The 19,549-nt window shown below is 39.5% G+C and overlaps 1 protein-coding gene across 5 annotated transcripts in view; it reads right to left on the reverse strand.

Moving 5' to 3' along the window:
- LOC110977382 (atrial natriuretic peptide receptor 1-like) overlaps positions 1–19,549 on the reverse strand; it is a 275,377-nt gene that overhangs the window by 66,370 nt on the left and 189,458 nt on the right. For all 5 annotated transcript variants that reach the window (XM_022231463.2, XM_022231460.2, XM_022231461.2 and 2 more), the window contains exon 3: positions 2,816–2,951. In XM_022231463.2, coding sequence (XP_022087155.1) covers positions 2,816–2,951 — 136 coding nt within the window. The remainder of the gene's footprint in view (positions 1–2,815; positions 2,952–19,549) is intronic.

Raw genomic sequence — 19,549 nt, forward strand, 5'->3', positions numbered from 1 at the left:
TCTTTCAAATGACACAAATATTCAAAAACCTTGAACATTAATACCCATCGTATCTTGGTTTTAGTTTGATGCCTAATTTGCATGCAGTAAAAAAATGCAATACTGCCAACCTCTCTAAAAATTATACTTTTGCTGCGTAACTATCCATTTGTTCATCGGCGCGAAAAAGTATCGCGTGATGCGATAATTACATGCAGATCAAATAGATAGAAACGTCAATTAACGACAAGATAGAGAACGAATGAATCTTTCTGATCCTTTCAGTGATTCGTATATCGATCAATATATTAAACATTTCTTGCCAATCAATTGCTTAAACAGGTCTGATTGTTCAGGTATTTATGCAACAGTTGTTTTTGCACTGTCACTGCTGTGTCTCCCTCAGCCATAGATGTCACAGTGTGCAAGGCGTCGTGGCATGTACATGTAAATATGTGTATTGTTGCCAGTTCCAAACTTTTTCCCAAGTTCCACATACTCTCAGGCAGTATAACGAAACTTGTCTATACCACCGTTTAACTACAGTTTACACCGAAGATTCACATACTGACCATGCCACCTGCTGCCAGCACATGATTTTCCCCTTTAACAAGTATGATTGAAGCGAAATGCATCCCAAGATACCGAAAAAAGGTTTACCCATTGATAGGGCGAATTTGAATGAACTTCTCCGGGTATAATTTGAACAGAAGTGCAAGTAATCTTGAATTGTCTCGATCGCTTTCAAGATCATCTAAATTCAAAGTTAGTTTGTTGATTGGTCATGATCTCACACTCGATTCACACGGGCGTAGCAGAATTCCAGAGATTGGAATTAGACATGAGAAGAACGACGCCAGAAATGCAGAGGTGCAACAGTGTGAAAAGATCGGCTATTGTAGTGGCTCTGAACGACTAAGGAAGCCCTTTCACAATCCCAACTCAATGCAAATGTACGCAAATATACGGCAATTAGAAAATCAGACCTCGGGAATAATGTGATACGTCGGCAACCTTCCAGTTTATATGGGGGCGATCGTAAATAACAATATAGTGTAAATGATGTGGACGATATACATATATTTACCACATAAAGTATGTTTCAGCATTGTCCCTTTCGCATTTTATCCTTTCATATAGTGCTGAAATCATACAGCATAAGCAGCATTCACTATGCGTACCGGCCCTCATATTTATTTCACGTCCAAATGCAGTCTGTGAATGAAATTTTAATCTCAAGAGCTTTGCGCGGCTAGATATGCCTCTGTTTATACCCGCATCTATTAGAATCGTTTTAAATCGGCGTAACTCTGGTACGAATGTCTGTAAAAATGGTGTTTTACTGCATTCATAGTCGCTCTTAAGTGGCTAAGATAAAAAAACCACAACGTGCCAAGCACTCTCTTTTTTGAAGAAATGGTCACAAGGGCAACAACATAATAACGAATAGGAAGTACTTTAAAAACAGTAACTGAAAAAAAGGAAAACTGGGGGGGAAAAGAAAAAGACTTTTTTGTGATGCCGTTTTAGATGCCAAAAACAAGAAAAATAATTTTAACTTGTTACAATTAACCTACCCCAGTTACCATTACTATTCATTCCACGCGGTTATCAGATAAAAGTAACTTTTATAAATTGGTCTTACACATCCGAAATTTTCCCTTATTCTCGCTTTGTTTTTTACAAAAGTAAAAGCTGTATCGAAATATTTGATCTTAGGTTCTGTCAATAAAGACAAACAAAATTCCAACCCTCGACCCCCCAAAAAACCAATAATAAATACAATCACCGGACAACAATTCAAGAGAAAAGTTGAAAAGCAACCCTCAAAACTTCAACTTTATACGGTTCACCATTTGTTCATGAACCAGCATTTTTTGTACATGAAAAGTATACCCTTGCTTTCTTGTCAATTTCCAGTAACTGAAGCTCACAAGCGAGCGATAAACTCACCTTGACCGTTGTCAAAATGAATGGTGGTAAAATTGGTCGTCATAAATACCGAGATAGCTTAGTCATTCTTGATTGTCGAGTGCACTGTCTCTTGGCCGCTCTTATACGGTTGATCAAGCGCAGGTTGGCTTGCCCCACCTCGCGCAGAACGCGCCATGCGCGCGCTTATCTCCTTTAATGAGGAGATTGTTTACAAAAACCCGCAAGGGGGACATACCATAACACGGCTAGAGTGGTGTTAAAAGTGAAGTAAAACTGTTGAGCAAAATGGTTCCAAATTTATAATTCTTACACATGTTCTGACGTTTTGCAATAAACATTTTGCATGACCGGTGTTAAACGTTGTTTATGTACGCTGATATTGACCAACGTCTCGGCTAGGGCGTTACCAATGTCTCTTCTACTGAGCCAATCTCAAAAGAACGTATAAGACCGGTCAAGCGCACATTCATTCCCTTATTAGAGTTTACAGCGCCGAAATACCACGTTAAATGCGCAGAAAATTTTAAAGGTAAGAGTATTATATTGCAACAGCGTTGAGTAGCGTTAATTAAATGCTGAACAAACACTTAGCTGGCTTTAAAGCTTAGCAAAAGTCAAGAGTAAATTATAAATGGAAAATAATACCAACAATTGAAGTCTGTACAACTGACAAGGTCATGCTTCAACATATGGTGAGATAGGTCTGACTGAATTTGCAGGTTGGTGGTTAGTATCAATACTCCTCGTCATTACAGCTTTGAAAAATGCAACTTAAGCATTGAGCTTTTCTTAGACTGGCAATAAAACATTATGTCTACAGCATTCATGACGTAGGCCACTGCATAGGCTGACGGCATGCTGGGAGGTGAAGGCAGTACACACTGTCACATTTAATACGTACCTTCGAAGGTTCTATTCCACATCCGGTGAGTAAGTGTCTTTCCGTCGCGGGGGTTGCCCCCTTCTTCCAGGGTCTCATTGAGAGCCAAGGCATACAGGATGACAGCGTCGTGGAAAGCCCCAACGAAGGTGTTGACCTGATTCAGAAAGGCAAACCAATTGGACAAGTGATTCGTTTGGGTCTCAATGATTGTGAAAACTAACAATATTTTCGGGCGTGGATACCAATAGTTCGGCAAAGAAAGCTATTAATGTGGTCTCATTTTTATGGCACATAATTTCCCCATTTCCTATACCAATAGTGTGCAGCTTTCGTGAATTCCGAAAAACCAGTGATACCTCTGCCCTCATGAGGATTGTCGAAGGTGGCGACAACGATGACGACGACAACAGCGACGGCGGCGGCGACAACGCTGTTCTTCGAAAACTGATGGAAGGGTCGACGACGACGCCGGCCACGACGCTAAAGTCTCAAAAGTCAGTTCGCTTCCGCAAATCATTCAGAACGAAAAGCGATTAGTCACTGGCAATGATAAAATGCCAAGTCCTTAAAATTCTTCACCAGCATTCTCATTGGATTTTATCACAAACCTAAAGGGCGCAAGAATTTACACCCATGTGCGACCAGCGTTACAAGAGATGGACTTGATCAGGGAATTAATCATGCCACAGTCAAAGCCATGTCCAACTGGAGATAACTCGCACGCCTAGTGGTATATTTCACTGACAAGCGGCTGAAGCCACTCTCCAAATACTTGCGTGCTATGGCCAGCTATATAGCTACTTGATTCGAAGAAGCAGGGGCTTGCTGTAAAGGAGTCAATGACGTCAGAATAAGGCCTTGCCTGAATTACTTGGTTGTAGCCCACAGTGGTTGCAGCTTGAAATTATGATGGTGGCTACAACCACCTCGCATAGAGTCAGTCGTGTGTAATTTCAAGCAGCAGCCTAGTAATTCGGACATACGGATACCTTGTATTGTAGTGCAGCGTTCATGTATAACTTTGGCCATCATGAAGTTATCACGATGGCCATACTGTTGTTTCGTACTTGTTTCGTCTGCTATCAATAGTACACTCGTAGATTGTACGGCAATACTTTTGCTTAATGGACAGAATGATGAGGCAAATGACACTACATGTACAGTGGAAGTTGACATCTTTACAGGTTCTCCGATAGACCGTAAGTTAAACCCTCATTCATATTAAAAAAAGAAAAGAAAAAAAGAAGGTTCCTGCCCGAAACCTGTGTACGTTTTCTACATGTAATATGACTTTTCAGTCCCAATTCCCGAGGTGAAAGTTGCAAACTCGTGACACACTCATGCAAGCAAAATTGGAAAGATGATAAGCACGTTGATAGAGACGTCCTGCACGATATCCACCACAGCAAATAAAGACTCCGGTAATTCTTAGTAAACAGCAAGCATGTCACCCACTGGAAAAAAAAAACAGAAAATAAGATGCCACATACGGGCACCACTTGCTAAAGCTAATCAAAGTCTCCTTTCCAAACAAATTCAGCAACTGTTTGTATTATCAGTCACAAGATATTTATTTTTAAATGGAGAGTGATTTTTGACACGCGACTAGGCACAAGTCTATTCCCTTCAACGTACAAACGTGAAGGGGCGAGAATGGGGGGGGGGTTCCCTTACAAATCCATTCAAAGTCAAGACACCTCCAGCTGGGATTATCTACATGAGGGAATTCTTCCGATAAAAAAGCTGCTTCGCCTACCTCTTTTGTGTTTCTTTGTTATCAAAGGAACGACTCCTTTTGTAGTGTCATATATTCCAGATGGCTTAACAGACAACCTTTGTAAAAATCGAACAAAAAGTGCTTTCGTAGAAAATCGAAGGCCTTTTTCCTGTAATCGTTTTAGAGCTCGAATGTTCCCTCTGGAAATCCAACAAAGTATGACCATATGATCCAAACCACGCAAACAATCCAGTGCACCTTTCATCGAGTGGCTTATAGTAAACTGCACAGCCAGACAATCAACTTCCTTGCAAGTAAACATGCCCGCAGTGGGTGGAGCGTCACAAGTCGCATGCGTCTGTTGTTTAGCTAAATAGACGCCAAAACGACTAACAGACAACTAAATGTATGATGACTCTTTTCCCAACAATCGCTGTCACGAAGCACACACCAAATCCACTGTCATGCCGGCATCAAATCATCAACGTAAACGGACAAAACAAGTGGAACAGATCTGTTTGCGACATCTGTCCGTTTTCAATGTAGCGAGCCCCTTTCTCAATCTTTTTTATTACGCGACAGACAACGGCGAAAAACAAAGTAGATAATTTTGAATTTCAGTTCATTGACATTTGAAGACTTAAAACCTATATCCTAAAAGAGGATTCACCTTCTTCGGGATTAGGTCGAATGAAAAATTCATGGCATTCAGCGGAGTAAGGGCTTTAACGTATCGCGTTAAACCAATATTATAGGACGCCCTGGATGCTGTGGCGAAAACTGCAATGGAGGACACACTCAGAGAGATTTCAACTTAATATATCCGTTTCATTTCACAAGAATGGAAACGATCGATAGTTTCAGCTCAATAGGTATTGATATTCAACAACGCCAGAAAACGACAACAGAGACTCTAAACTCTAGCATAATAAAATAAAACAGAACAATTTTAGCTCTGCACAAAGCTGATTTGAAAAAAAAATCACCAAAACTGTGAAACATTTAATCTCCACAATAAAGGTGCTATAGTTTGCAAAGCATAATTTTGTCTGTCGTATAACTTGTAGTACTGTAGACATAATATTCACCAGAGTGTTTTAGACTTGAACATGAAATTTAACAGCAAATCAATCAGACAAAAACACAGCAAGTTGTACCGGTATACGTTTCAACTACATTGTGGTTTCATTGTAAAAACCAATTTACAACTGAATGGCGGCTAGTAAGCCGCCATTCAGTTGTAAATTCAGTTAGTAAGCAACCAGGTCTGTTGGACGATATATCTTAATATAAGTTAATTAATAGACTCGCCTGCGTGGCGTCAAACACAATGTTTGATGACAAAATGGAAGACTCGGCTCTTTGAAGTTGGAGTCGCTGAATATCCTGGATTAGCTTTAACTAACACACGTCGCACACCCATACCTTGCTTGTTTTTACGTAAGTCCTTAGTTCTCTTGTCGTTAAGAAAATGCTCTGTCTCCCAATATGATAACCCCTAGGAGCTTGGTTTTTAATGATTTCAGCGACTGTTTCTCTTCATTTTGCCACAGATAACCGTGACCCCCAAATGTATCTGCAGCTGTTTTTCAGCGGGGGGGAAACACTATGCGAACATGTGCTAGTCAACAAAACGTCTTCTAACCTTGCACTACATGGACTGTTGTCCGGAGGTGCACACTATATATGTGCCACACTTGGGCATTCACAGAAACTCTTTAGAAAGACATTTGCTACGGGTTGTGTAAAACGTACAGACACACAGTTTTAGCTGAAATTCTCGCCAAGCAAACGCTTCCGGGTAACAAGTGCGAGTGGATGCTTAGTCGCCCAATTCATAGAAACTGAACGCAGAAACTGGGAGCCCCACACAAACATCTGGCATAATCTTCAACTTCCCCTTCGATAAGCCCCACAATGTGAGCCAAAAATAACTTGGAAGTTTCACATTCACGCGTACACGTGTTCCACACGTACTTCGCTGCGACAGGCACTTCCTGACATTCGGTACAATACTCCAACCAAGACTATTAGGTAGGTAGTTTACTAGAGTTATAAACACGCGAGACTACGGCAACCAACCACCCTTCGGCTTTTTAAGTCAAACTCATCATTCAAGATGAATCAAGATCATTATAATTACGCGGAAGTTATTTCACCTCAATTTCATAGGGATTTCGGTGTTTCTTAATTAAACAAGTTGAGAGCCATACACAGAAATATTGACAGTGTTCGACCCATGTTTTTACGCCAATTTACAACATATCTTCCCGAGAATAATTATTTGGTAAATTAAAATTAGCACCACGCAAAACACTCATAACTATAGCCCTTCGTCCTAACTATGTGGATATTAGGAAAGCTCCCACTGCCCATACAAGACGACGAGTCTCATAAAGTTATAGAAAATAAGCGAATTTTAGTTAAACATCTTTGTACAGCTTTCTACTACTCTAAATTGTAAGAACAGTTTTGACATCTTTTTGGTTACTCTCAGTGAACTCCCCACTTTTTAAACACATGGGATTTTCTATACTTTTCCTGGCAAGTAAAGGAGCTGTTTATGTGATGTCATTACAGGAAGATACTGATCATTTTTGGAAGGGGTTCCGTTCACATTGTGAACCCAAATTTTGTTCTGTGAAATTGCAAGAAAACGTAGCTCACTTTTGATTACAACAATCATTTACGACAGCAAACAAAATTTTGAACAGCAAACTATTACAAATGCTAGCAAAACTTCGTGCACAAACTACAATAACACAAGAACGTTTCTGCCTTTGGTTTACATCACATTTATGATCACAAGTAGGCATATTACATGACCAACCCCCAACCCCAAATAAATGCCCTTAAAATGACACCAAAAAACAATGAAGTTCAGGTTAAATAGTAGCATTTTATAAATGACTAGCTAAAAGAACTGCATAAACAATACATTCGTTGGACCCTTGAACCTTCATTTTATACTGTGTTTAAAAAATGGCATGGTCTCTGATAAACGCATAATACGAATAGCTATCATGAATTTTATGATACAGCTGCTGTGGTACATGTATCTACAAACAACAATGCTTGGCACGCTTTTTAATTTTAATTTTGGAATGGTTGGTCTTGCTTAATACTTGCTAAACCCACCCTATAAGCGGAACAAAAAGAATAAGCGGAATAAAAGAAAACAACTTTTTGAGCATGAATTTAACAAAAACCTGTAGTCTCATTTCTGTAGATCTTTCGCTTCACAAATTTTAAATAGAAAAGGTGATAATCTCTTCAGTATTTCAATAAATTGAAATCTGCAAGAGGGGAAGAACAATCAACTTACATTTCTTGTCCTTGAATATCAGCACCAAATCAATTTGAAGCAAGTCGCCCCAGCAAATACAACACATTTTATAATTCCAATTAGTGTTGCCTTTTTGCAGCAGAAGAGAATCTAGATGACAGAATCCTCCACAGAATGACCCTTCGGTACTTAAGAAAGCATGGAAGTGCATTGCTCGTACAGAAGATTCAAATCGAAAAAACTCGTCGATATTGCAATCAGCGTAACTAAGACAATACACGAATGTAAAAGTCTTAAATCATTGCCAAAATGTTAACGACATTCAATAAAGTCGGCATCTCCCAAAAGAAAAGATTAAACACATGATTAAAAAAAAAATTAACAACATCGTGAAAATGTCGTTGACATCTATCTAGACAGAGACTCGCACATGTGACGGTAGCGACGAACAGGGAAAAGTCAACTCAAAGTTTGTTGACACATTATTCATAACTTCATGGGGCCGAGTCAATTGGAATCTTCCGTTGCAAATTTCAAGGAGGCCTCTTAAATTTCTACGGAGTGTATTTCTGAGCACAGAAACCAGGACATCCAAATTGAAAAGGAAGGAAACCCAGTGTGCACAAACAACGTGGTAATATGAATATAGCCACTGGCGGAGAGTCTTGCGCTTTCGAGATAAAATTTACTTTGGAGTCGACGGGCAAATTCTCTTCGTCGGAACTGTACCATGGAATACATGCATACGTGAGAGGAGGACCTATCTGTGACAAAACCTAACCGAGGATTCGTGACATGGTACAGGGGTACACGACCGGAAGCCTTCGATAAGGAGCTGACTGATAAAGTTTAATGATTTCACTTCGGCTTGAGATTCGGCAACTCGTCCAAGTCAGCGAGGTATACTTATAAAGGCTACCAGCTGAAATACTCAGAGGGCTTGAAAATGACTTTCGTCTCAAACGTTTTAGCAAATTTGAAAACTGGCGATGAAAGATGTTTCCAGAACACTGAATCAGAATCTGGAATGTCCATCATGTCCCTAAGTGCCTGACTTGCAGGATTTTGCTCTCCCCTCTTACACATTCTATGCGTACTTCACCATATAAGTCCGAGGGTGATTATCCGTAGGTCATATACAAAAATGTTCGCACAATGCAGAAAAGTAACTGTACTGACGGTTCGTCTGATTTTATATCAAGTTCTATTGAAACTGCCAAAAAATAATGGTTTAATTTTTGTTTATTATAAGTCATTCCAGGCTACTTGAAATATTAAAGTGACTTTTTGTTGTTTGGATGTTGGTTGTGTACAAATTGAGTGAAAAGACGAGACAATTATGGGACTGCTTTCTACTTTCTATCTTTTGTGTTCATGTTGTCTTTGCATGGAGGAACAGAATGGAGCGACACTTTTACGTGCGTTGCAATATGAGCGCAATGGACCTGAAATATGATATACCGGTATACACGCCATACCGTAAACATGTTCCTTGAACTGTGTACAGCAGGCCCACAATAGGCAGAGAAAAGAGGACACGAGGTTATCAAGGTGATTATCTACATGTATATCCGGGGTCATTATAAATATCACGCCCACTCAAGTCATTAGAGTCACAGAGGTAACTTCCTTCATTCCAATGATCAAAATAATGTCTTTGATACAAGTTACAAAAAGACTGGGGTGAAGCTAGTCATGTATCAATTATAACCTGTAATGTTTTAAAAGGAGAGTCTGCCCAAGTCTGGCTTGATCAGGGTGATACTGGGACAAGATAGGACAGTGGAACACACTAGAATAATTCTTCTCTTTATGCAGGGAATAATTCTGTTTCGGGCCATCACAGTTTTGTAAGTGTCATAAACACCTTCCTTTTAAAAAACCTGTCCTCCCTGGGTAAAGAATTCCTTTTCGTCGCTAAAATTTTCTTAACATCAATAGACTCCTACTATTTAAGACTGGCTGATGTTTATGACACGTATGTTCACCCATTCTACTTAGTTTGTGCGCATGCGCTCAAATTCGGCAAAGTTGTGGTCACTATACGACTACGTATAGCAAACGACTACATGTATACCAAAACCTTTCTGCAGGGATCTTCCGCAATGTTTAAAAGTTTGCTGAATTTATTCCAGAGAAGTATATTCAGGCTTCAGATTTCATTTCGTGATGTGTTTCTTGTTAATTATAAGTGACATTGGGGAAGAAATGGGGTGAAAAATGTCTGTGTCTGTTACATTTCCTAATGTAAAAAAGGGTATTTTAAACTCCAAAATTTGAATTGTTCTCCAGTTTTTCCCACACATGCTGCATATCTAAATAATAGAAAGTGTGTTTGAAAAAGGTTAACATGTTATGTTTGAGCTATTGCGAATGGTCCTTTGTTAGTTTGATCGATTTCAATTTTGGTTCTGTGTCGACCGGTCGGCCACGATTTATGTGTGCATATGTGCACGTTCTTGTACATGTACTGTACATTTACATGTACTCCATCAACGCACGCATACGTTTACATGCGCCACTGCGGACAAATGATACTCGTGCAAAATATTAAATTCGCAATAACTTGAAAAATACTTCCAAGGTTTTATTGGGTCTTAATACACACAGCACTTTATTTCATTTGTTTGGATAAATTGGAGAAGTTGTTTTAAAATAGGAAAGACTGTGGAGGTATTTTCTTTCAAATCTGATTGTGTTAGTCACTTTTTCAGAATTTGTTTCAAATTTTGTGCAATAATACGGTGGTTTAATGTTTACTGATCAATTTTAAATTATCTGGTTATTTCTGTGAACTTAATTTCTTCGTATTTTGTTAAAATAAATAATGGCCTACATCCATCCATCCGCGGAAGAAGTGTTGGAACGATGTCTGACGTCGCCTACCTCGAAATCCACAGTCAAGCGATCGAGTGCGCATGCGCTAAATCCCAACTAAGTGTGTGCACAAGGGCACGCGAGTGAACATACGTGATGAAAATTATGGCAGTTCAATACGGAATGCTTCCATGATCAAGTAAACGTTGGATCACCTATATGCATGTACTGCCCCAGCCTAAATGTCCGAGTATATCTAATACTAATTAAATAGAACTTTGCATAATCCCAGTTTGATATTTTATTTCCCACAGCCAGGCACATCAACCTCTCAGCACTTTTCACTCACTTCCACTTCAGTCAGCAACTGAAGAATTAGGTCTACATTACTGGGGAAAAGTTGAGAATCCTACTTTTAGGGTCAACAACGTGACACGCAGCGAGCCTTGGGCGCCAACATGTTTACAGCAGTGCCGGAGTACTGTACTTGGTGCACTACGCCAGACAGTGCCGCCCTCGGAACGAGGTTAACCCTGAAAGAGCCGCATTGTTAAACCCAACACTCATTATAAACACGTCTTTGTTTACCGTTCAAAACTAAACCCCTTTTTTTGAAAATAAACGTGTTCCGGTGTTCAGAATGTGTTACCACCTGATAAATGTGCTTTAGTGTCTTGTTATTAACGCCCAATATTTGTGTCACTGTGAGTAACTTTATTGACATATCAACACGTATTTATTTAAGAAGTAAACAGCACAAAGTGTTTAGCGTGGGATTATTAACACCACAACACCTTCATAAAGTGTTACCAGGAAGGCGTTAAAACATTAACACTTGTTTTCAAAGTGTGGGATTTTTTTAACAATCTCAGGGGAGAGGAGAGGAGGGATTTCTTCCTTAAGAACTCGGCTGTCCTGGTCGTTTTGAAACTAAGGAGATGTAGAGACAGACTCCTTAACAGTACATCTGTTAAGTTTCAATTCAATCCGACATTATGGTTTTGTTGTTACGGTCATTTGAAGTTCATGACCTCAGGCATGTTGACTCGCGTGCACTGAGCAGATTAGTGGAAAAAATATACAATTTCTGGTTGACCAGTATCGGGAAAAATAGACACTACGCGAGAACAGTGCGTTCGATCTTCAAAAATTGGTGTCAAAATGATCCCACGATGCTACTAAAAACCGGATGAACACTCAGTGCGGAAAATTAATGCACTCCGCCGATAAAGAAGAAAATGGAGGGGGGGGGCAGATGCAAACATTAATGGGATGCAGGGATACGTGTGACCCAGGGGTTCAAAAGCGGTTGTCTTATTTGCTGGTAATACCCTCAAATACTTGATTATGGCCTGAAAATCGCATCCACGTATTATTAAACTTTTAAAGGGTGTTGCACTTGTAAAGAATACTTAATACCTGTTTAGTGTAATGGGTTCACCACACTATTTATAGATGTGCCATTTTTCATTGGTCAGAATCTTGTCTATTGTGAGGTGTTTCCTCAAAGTATGCACTCGTGAATAATATAAAGAGTTTGATGGAAAAAACCTGTACATTTTCTTCTTCTTTTCAGAAAAACAGATTTGAAGATAAAAATCTAACTATCTAAAAATCTAAAAACTGACCATACATTTAAACATAACTACCTTGAGAACCTGTGAAAATGCAGTTCAAAAGAAGTTAAAATTAATTCACAAATGATTTTTTGGGAGCGTGGAGTTTGGACGGCATTAGTACGGTGTTCAGGAGATGCCTCGGATACAAGTTTCAGGCAATGGAAACTAAAACAACGATCCAAGCAATGCGTGTTTTACTCCTAATCCACCTTGGTTGATGTTTCTGATAGGTACGGTATACATATCGAACCGGCTCAGACGAGTACTTGGACACACAAGCTCATCAAGCCGATGATACCTTAACCTTAAAAAAAGTAATGGATCAGAGATGATGACAGCAATGACTCTCTTAATTCTGTATAAATCACAACAAATGAATTCCCAATCCAGATTTGTATTTAGGGTCCATTTTCGTTGTCCCGCTACTGCTATAAAATAAACCACTCTGCAAGTTCGCCTTACCCCCGGTTACGCCGAAATCCAATTATAAGGTTAAAAATACACACGTTCGATGCATAATGCCGACGCGATTCAGAGCAATTCTTGCCAATTTCAGTGTAGATAATTCCTCGTTCAAAAAGGCTCTGCACGAAAAAAGTTCTACTCCGTGTAGTGTTTGTTTTTGTTCCGTGCTGTGTTACATGACATTAGGGTATTGCAGCAATGCCATAGAATAAGCCAGTGGATATATCCTGCCTGTTGCAAATTAAGATACCCATCCAATCAACAGCCGCAATTACTTTCGCCTCGACAAAACGGTGCATCGATGCACCTTCACTCTAAATAATGACAACCTCGCCGTTTGACCGGAACCTGAACATCGTCTGGTTCAATTTCACTCTTTTTAGTACCTGTCCATCTTTCCCCTATGAGCTCAAGAGATATGGTTATGGAGCACTGATGATTCTGAAACGATAGGTTCTTAGTATCCAAAACGAATACAAATTGTATACAAATGGCAGGAAGGAGCATCTGCTTTTGTTTGTTTTGTTAACGAGGATTTAGAAATTTATCAACTGTTATATAAACTCATTCCCTTCAATGAAGGCACACAAATTATGTTGCCATTGAATAGAGTAATTGGTATACAAATTATCATAAAGTGGTACATAAGCAGACAATTTTCGCCAGCCTAGGAAGACTAGGTATGGTTTAAAACTTCATTAACAACGGTCAAACTGACAACATACCATATGGCAATCAGGTTTCACAATAACTTTTCATGCATATCAAGCGGTTAACTGAGATTCTCTTCAGGATTATTAATTGACTCAAGTCATTATTGTATCATGAACTTCTTCATTTTTACCTCCCCTTATATGTGGTTCTGATAAAATGTTTGCCTTTTGTATAAGCCTGGTTCTTTTTAAACCAAAGCAAAAGATGCACCAAAGTCATTTTCTTGAGAATTCCACTCACACATATAAAATGAGATAAAACACCGATGCAAAAGCGAACAATAACACTCCTCCAAAATCAGGATAACCATCAGACACATAGATTAAACATTCGGATAAAAGAAGACGGAAAGTAAGTTAACAGCTGGGGTTGTCTTTACTAAAATGTATATTTATATAACTGATCCTTTACATTAGAGGTCATAAAGCCAAAGATGACATAACCTCTCCGGTAAATATATCGAGACCGCACTCTGACTGACCACACAACAACTAACCTTGTGGGCATATTTCATCTACGGCACACACTATATATTTCAGTTTTTGACAACATACCAGCCGGGAGTTAAAGTGTAGCTGCAATGAATTTTTCTGAGACATGATTTTCCGCAACTTTGTACTCCTCTTCAAAATGTGAAAACTCTTGTACGATCAGATTTGGTTAAATGCATTGAAAAGTGACATTTTAACGACTTTTAAAAATTACCCATACTTTCCTGGACAGCTGAGGGCGCTATTACCTCGACGTCATCTAGGGAAGATATAGTTCAGTTTGCTGGTTTTTCTGTTCATACTGTGAACCAGGAATATACTTACTAAAAGTACTTTTGAGAAAAGTATTGATGCTGAACAACAATGAATCAGCAAAAGAAGAGAAAATTTCGTCCAGCAAAATCTCAAAGTGCAGGGCATTTTTGTGTACTCACCAAAACAACATTAAAGCTTTCTTTCTGTGATGACATCGCCGATTTTGTCATGAATATGGAAATACTTATAATCATATAAAAACAAAAAGGCGGAAGTTGAAAATAAGGTTAACTGAGACAAAAAGGTGCATTTTGAAAGCTTGTATTAAAACAATTACTTGATTGCTGCTATCCTTTAAACTTACGTGTACTTTAAACGGGCAAAGACCTCGACCCAATGACTGCATTATTAATAAGCAAAATTAAAGCCCCCATAAAGATAGACACGTTTCATGAATTGATATTACTAACTTGTTTGTGTGTTCAGCTGTACAATTCCTCTGTCGTTTGTTTACTGACAAGTTGTCCCAGCATTGATTCGACGATCTGCGGCGTATTACAACTGATATCAAACAAGAATTCCTTTCATCAAACACTCGTGTGCAGGAGTGGGCCGATAAAGACTCATACATTAACAACAGATAAAAGAAGCAAATAATTCTTAAGTCCTGTGAAATAAAAATTGTCCTTCCTGACAGACTTCTTTAAAGAACACTCGGCTCCAGATACCGATATCTGACCATTTATCAAATAGCCCACAACATGTATCCCCCTGCTTTCTTGTTAACACATTATGAATTATTACCCATTAGGAATTGTTTTCGCAATAGTCATGCTTCCAATTTAGCTGTTGAGCACAGTTTACCATCAATTAAAAAAGTTTGATAGGGTCTTGAAGGAGAGTGGGCTATTTCTCTATCGGATCAGAGCGATAGTTCTATGGGCATACCGTAATAAATCAATGGCACAGATCAATGACGCCGATTTGCCCAAAGTTCACCAGGGGCGTTCGACTGAGCTGACCTGCTTGATACGCCAGAGGAAAAACCGCAATGTCTTTGGCACTGCCAGCAGTCACATCTTTGACTTGTGTGATAACATGTGCATTATCCTTGGGAGATCACCGACGATCGGAATTAACCGTCTCCAACATTACCGCAGCGTTCCACATAAATACCGCATCTGTGCTGTACAAGCACTGGCCGAGAGGGAACGAGGCAGCTTGAACGAGGGAGACGAGACGGAATCGCCTCGCAGCACTCGTGCCAACAACGGCAAACGGTGGGAGGATATGAAAGCGCCCCGTTTCCGTCACCATGGCAGCGAACTTGGCGGTCTCTCTACTGGAGGCAATATCCTATAGTTATCCTAAATACACTATAAACAAGACGCTGAGGGTACACATTTCTAAACGATACCCACCTTTAAACACGTTTCACTAACGACATATTCAGATACTTATTTCGAAATGTGGTTAGGAATGTGTTCAAATACTGAGCGGGTTTCACAAAGCTAAATGTTTACCACGGAAAAGCGTTTAGTACCGGTATTTAAGCACATTCCTCAATGCATTTCAAGGTAAATATCTAAACATAACCAGAACAAACATATTTAAAAAGTATACTTGGTATTTCAACTCTAAGCACAGTTTTAACGGCATACCTTTTCAACCCCACCCTCGAGTTCTCAATAGTGGTGGTGCTAACACGATGCGCTTTTTGAATACATGTATGTGTACATGTACATGTTATATTTCAATAAGCCTCATTTTAAAGTTTTGGCTACATTAAATTTTGGTGCAAGTTTGTCGTATAAAAATAGCACCAAATGGCACTTCCATACTACGAGCAACACTATCGTATCATTCCGGGAAGGACAAATCAATGTTGCATTGATGTGTGCACAAAAACTTGTGAAGTTTTATAAAGTTTTGTTGTCCTTTATGTCCCTGTCTTTGATGAAACATTGTTGTGTAAGTACATAACAATAAGCCAACGAGTAACCCTTTCTTAGAATGTTTTTAATTAGAAAATTCAAGATTCACAATTTGAACAGAAAGCCCTACAAACTGAGCGATTTCAACTGTTTAAAAAAACCACTTTTCAAAACACGTAACATAACATGGAAGTCAACTAGATTTCACCATTTGGGGGGCAATGTAAAAATTGCCAAAAAATGCGTCTGAGAAAAATTCATCGTATGCGTCGTTTAATCTGTGCTATTTCTTTCCGACTCACGTTGCACATACTGAATAAAAAAAATTACGCGCAGCATCATTAACTTCGGAACAGCTGTACGGTTCTGACATTTCACCAACACAAATTTAAGGCTGAAATCACTGCACTGGGTGGAATGGCGCTGTGTTTCAGCGAAAACACGGCATAAAGCCACCGAGGCGTGTAATGAGCCCAGCCGAACTGCAGCTTCTGTGCAACATTTGGCAATCGTGATCGGATCTGTGATAACACGCGGGGCATTACTCCAGCTTAAAAACCGATTTAAATTCGACATGTGGTATCTTTCCCTCACATCAGCAATGACTAGACGGGGCGGCATCAAATCCGATCTAATACGGTCCGACACTCTGAGCATGCTCAGGGAAATTTATTCTCCAACACACTGTATGTTGAATGATTAAATACAAATTAAAAAACAGTCCTTTAAGCATACGTTTGAGCACCGTATTCCGGTGTTTTCAACCTTGGTATAGTCTTTTCTAGTCTTTTCTAATGATTATTTCCACCTAAATTGATGTCATAATAAGCACAGCATAGGGTGCTCCATCTGCCTAAGCATGGACAGTAGCTAAAAATTCCTATGCAAAATACATTTTCAATGTGCTACATTCTGGACTCACAGTTTGCACAGAGAATCCCTATACTGTAGCATTTTGCCTGTGACCAAAGAGAAGACATAGCAGAAACGCCATCAATTACAGTCAGAAACAAAAAGGAAAATAGTCAAAATAAAAACCCGAATTAGATCATGATAGATTCACCAAGAAACTTTCTCCGCAAGAAAGACACCGAAATCTTGGGCTGGGCACATGAATATGGAAATCAGTATTGACGGAAAATGACGGAGATTGAAAAAAGGATTACCACATCCTAAAAAGGCTAGGCATTCATAACTTATGAAGTACACAGGGCCATAAATGATGAATGAGAGTACATGGTGGAGTCCACCACTTTATCCTAGACGGAAAATCCATATTAATGAAGATCGGGTCGTACGGGCCAAACAAACGGCACGCTCGGATTCCAAATTTCTTCGTGTACAGAATTTAACCTACAGGGAATAGCATCAATCTTCCTCTCTTATTACGAATGATTTACGACGGTCCAAATGCCACACAATTTGTCTTATTGGTAAATTTCAAACAACGAAACACGAGAGCTGAAGCCGCGTCCAGGCAGAGCCATTGTCCGTTCCAATCCCACCGAAATACGAAGAAAATTGGGTCGTAAGCCGGGTACAAGACACCACCTGCACCACCTTCAACCGGAGGCCCTCTAGGTTTACCCAATCCCTGTGGAACGTTGATGCAGCTTATTCATCGACGTGCATTTATCACAGACATTCGCGGTCGTAATACGACGTTTACTAAACTATGGCGCTCTGAATCTACCACCGATCATCTCGCGTTAATTAATTAAGAATCTCGCAAGTTGCGTTTCGAATCTTTTTCTTTAAATAATGACATAAATTTGATAAATAATTTGTTTACATTACAACAAAATATTGCACTCTTACTAACAACACCTTCAAAATAACCAAAATGATCTGAAGTTACACAACAAACGCTGCAAACAACACAGGTGGCTATACACGGCAGTGCCGGGTGCGCATGACATCTAACTATGCCAGTTTGACAGTGTTTGACATTTAACCTAAGATGCGAGATCCGAAACGCGACACGTAACGCGAGATTCATAAAGCTAGATGCAAGATGAGAGATGGCGGATATCGAACACCGCAGTAAAGAGATGTTGGCGTCAGCATATCAATGCAGGCGATGCGGCCCACGTTTCACATCTGCAACCCGCCAAAGAATGGTATAGACAATCTCTGTGGGAAAACGTAAACGCACGCCATAAGCTTGTCTTCATTCAGTATCCTCTCAGGTAAGGAAAGAGTCGGATGTTCAGTGCATAATGCGGGTTTCACAAAATTACCATATTCTTTGCCGGTGGGTGATCTGCTTCATCCATAGTGCTTGTAATAAGACGGGACATTATGCCAATATTGGCACAGGAGAAGCATATCCCTCCTCCTTCAAATAGAAAGCATAACAAATATTCCTGTCCAGAAATACACCTATAGTTTTGGTTATTTATTTGCTCCCGAATAAAAACTGAACAAACAGGACAGGAAAGCACATTGTGGAATTTCACAATGACGGCTGTTTAATTATAAAGGACTCAATTAATAGAAATGACATCAAATAAATTCCGTTGGATATGGAAAAACTTAAGCCAACATGTCCACGGTTTAGGTAAAGTAAGTTAGCATTCCGGTGAAATGGAATAATTGACAATGAAAGCAAACAAGATGGCGTGAGCCGTGTGACGAGACTATGTGCATATTTCAAGGGTTTCAAGGGAGGTCAATAGTTTTGAAATGTACTTTAACAGCAGCGTTCGAGATCGAATGATTATAACGCAGAAACTGTAAGCACTGCCAGCACAAAGATGCTCTCCACCAAAGCAATTATTCTTTGCTTTCTAAACGAATTACTTTTTGTGGCTCCAGCTATTACATGTAATCAAGTTAAAATCAATAGCCAAAGTTGCTTATTTCCTGTCCACGAATATTTAAGTGACAAGAACAACAATTTTAGTTATGTTCTGACTTTTTTGTGTGTTTCGTAATCTACTATCAGTTTTAATAGGATTATAACTATAAAGCGTTCCCACGATATCGCGACAAAACCGCTAGGTTAATGTTTGCTTTCATTTCCCTAAATTCGAATGCAAGTTGAGGGTGAATCTCTCACAATACTTACGACAAACGACAAGGACACAGAGTCAAGCCCCCTCCCAAAAAAATTTAAAATAAAATCAAGTGATGAAAAACCAGCACTCAGGCGAAAGGAGATTGGTGGCCTTTTAATAGTCAAGGTGATAGCGATGATGACATTAGTCCACTCAAGCAGACAGTCGCCACGAACACCTTAACCAACTCGTTTTCCGAGGCGAATTAGAAACGGTACTCTTTGCAGCCGGCATGTATTAGATCAAACCGCGCTCTAGTCTTTTGTCAGACGCTTTCAGCGTGCTGAAAATGTAAATATAGTTGTCATGAAAATATTTCTACCGGTACCGTTGAGAAACATGCCATTTGTGTTTTGATTCCTTGTCCTATACCGGCCAAACAACTCAACCGTCAC

Source organism: Acanthaster planci, linkage group LG08 (assembly GCF_054643075.1).
Source record: "Acanthaster planci isolate LZ-2023a linkage group LG08, COTS_SCS, whole genome shotgun sequence".
In the NCBI taxonomy this organism is placed as follows: domain Eukaryota; kingdom Metazoa; phylum Echinodermata; class Asteroidea; order Valvatida; family Acanthasteridae; genus Acanthaster; species Acanthaster planci.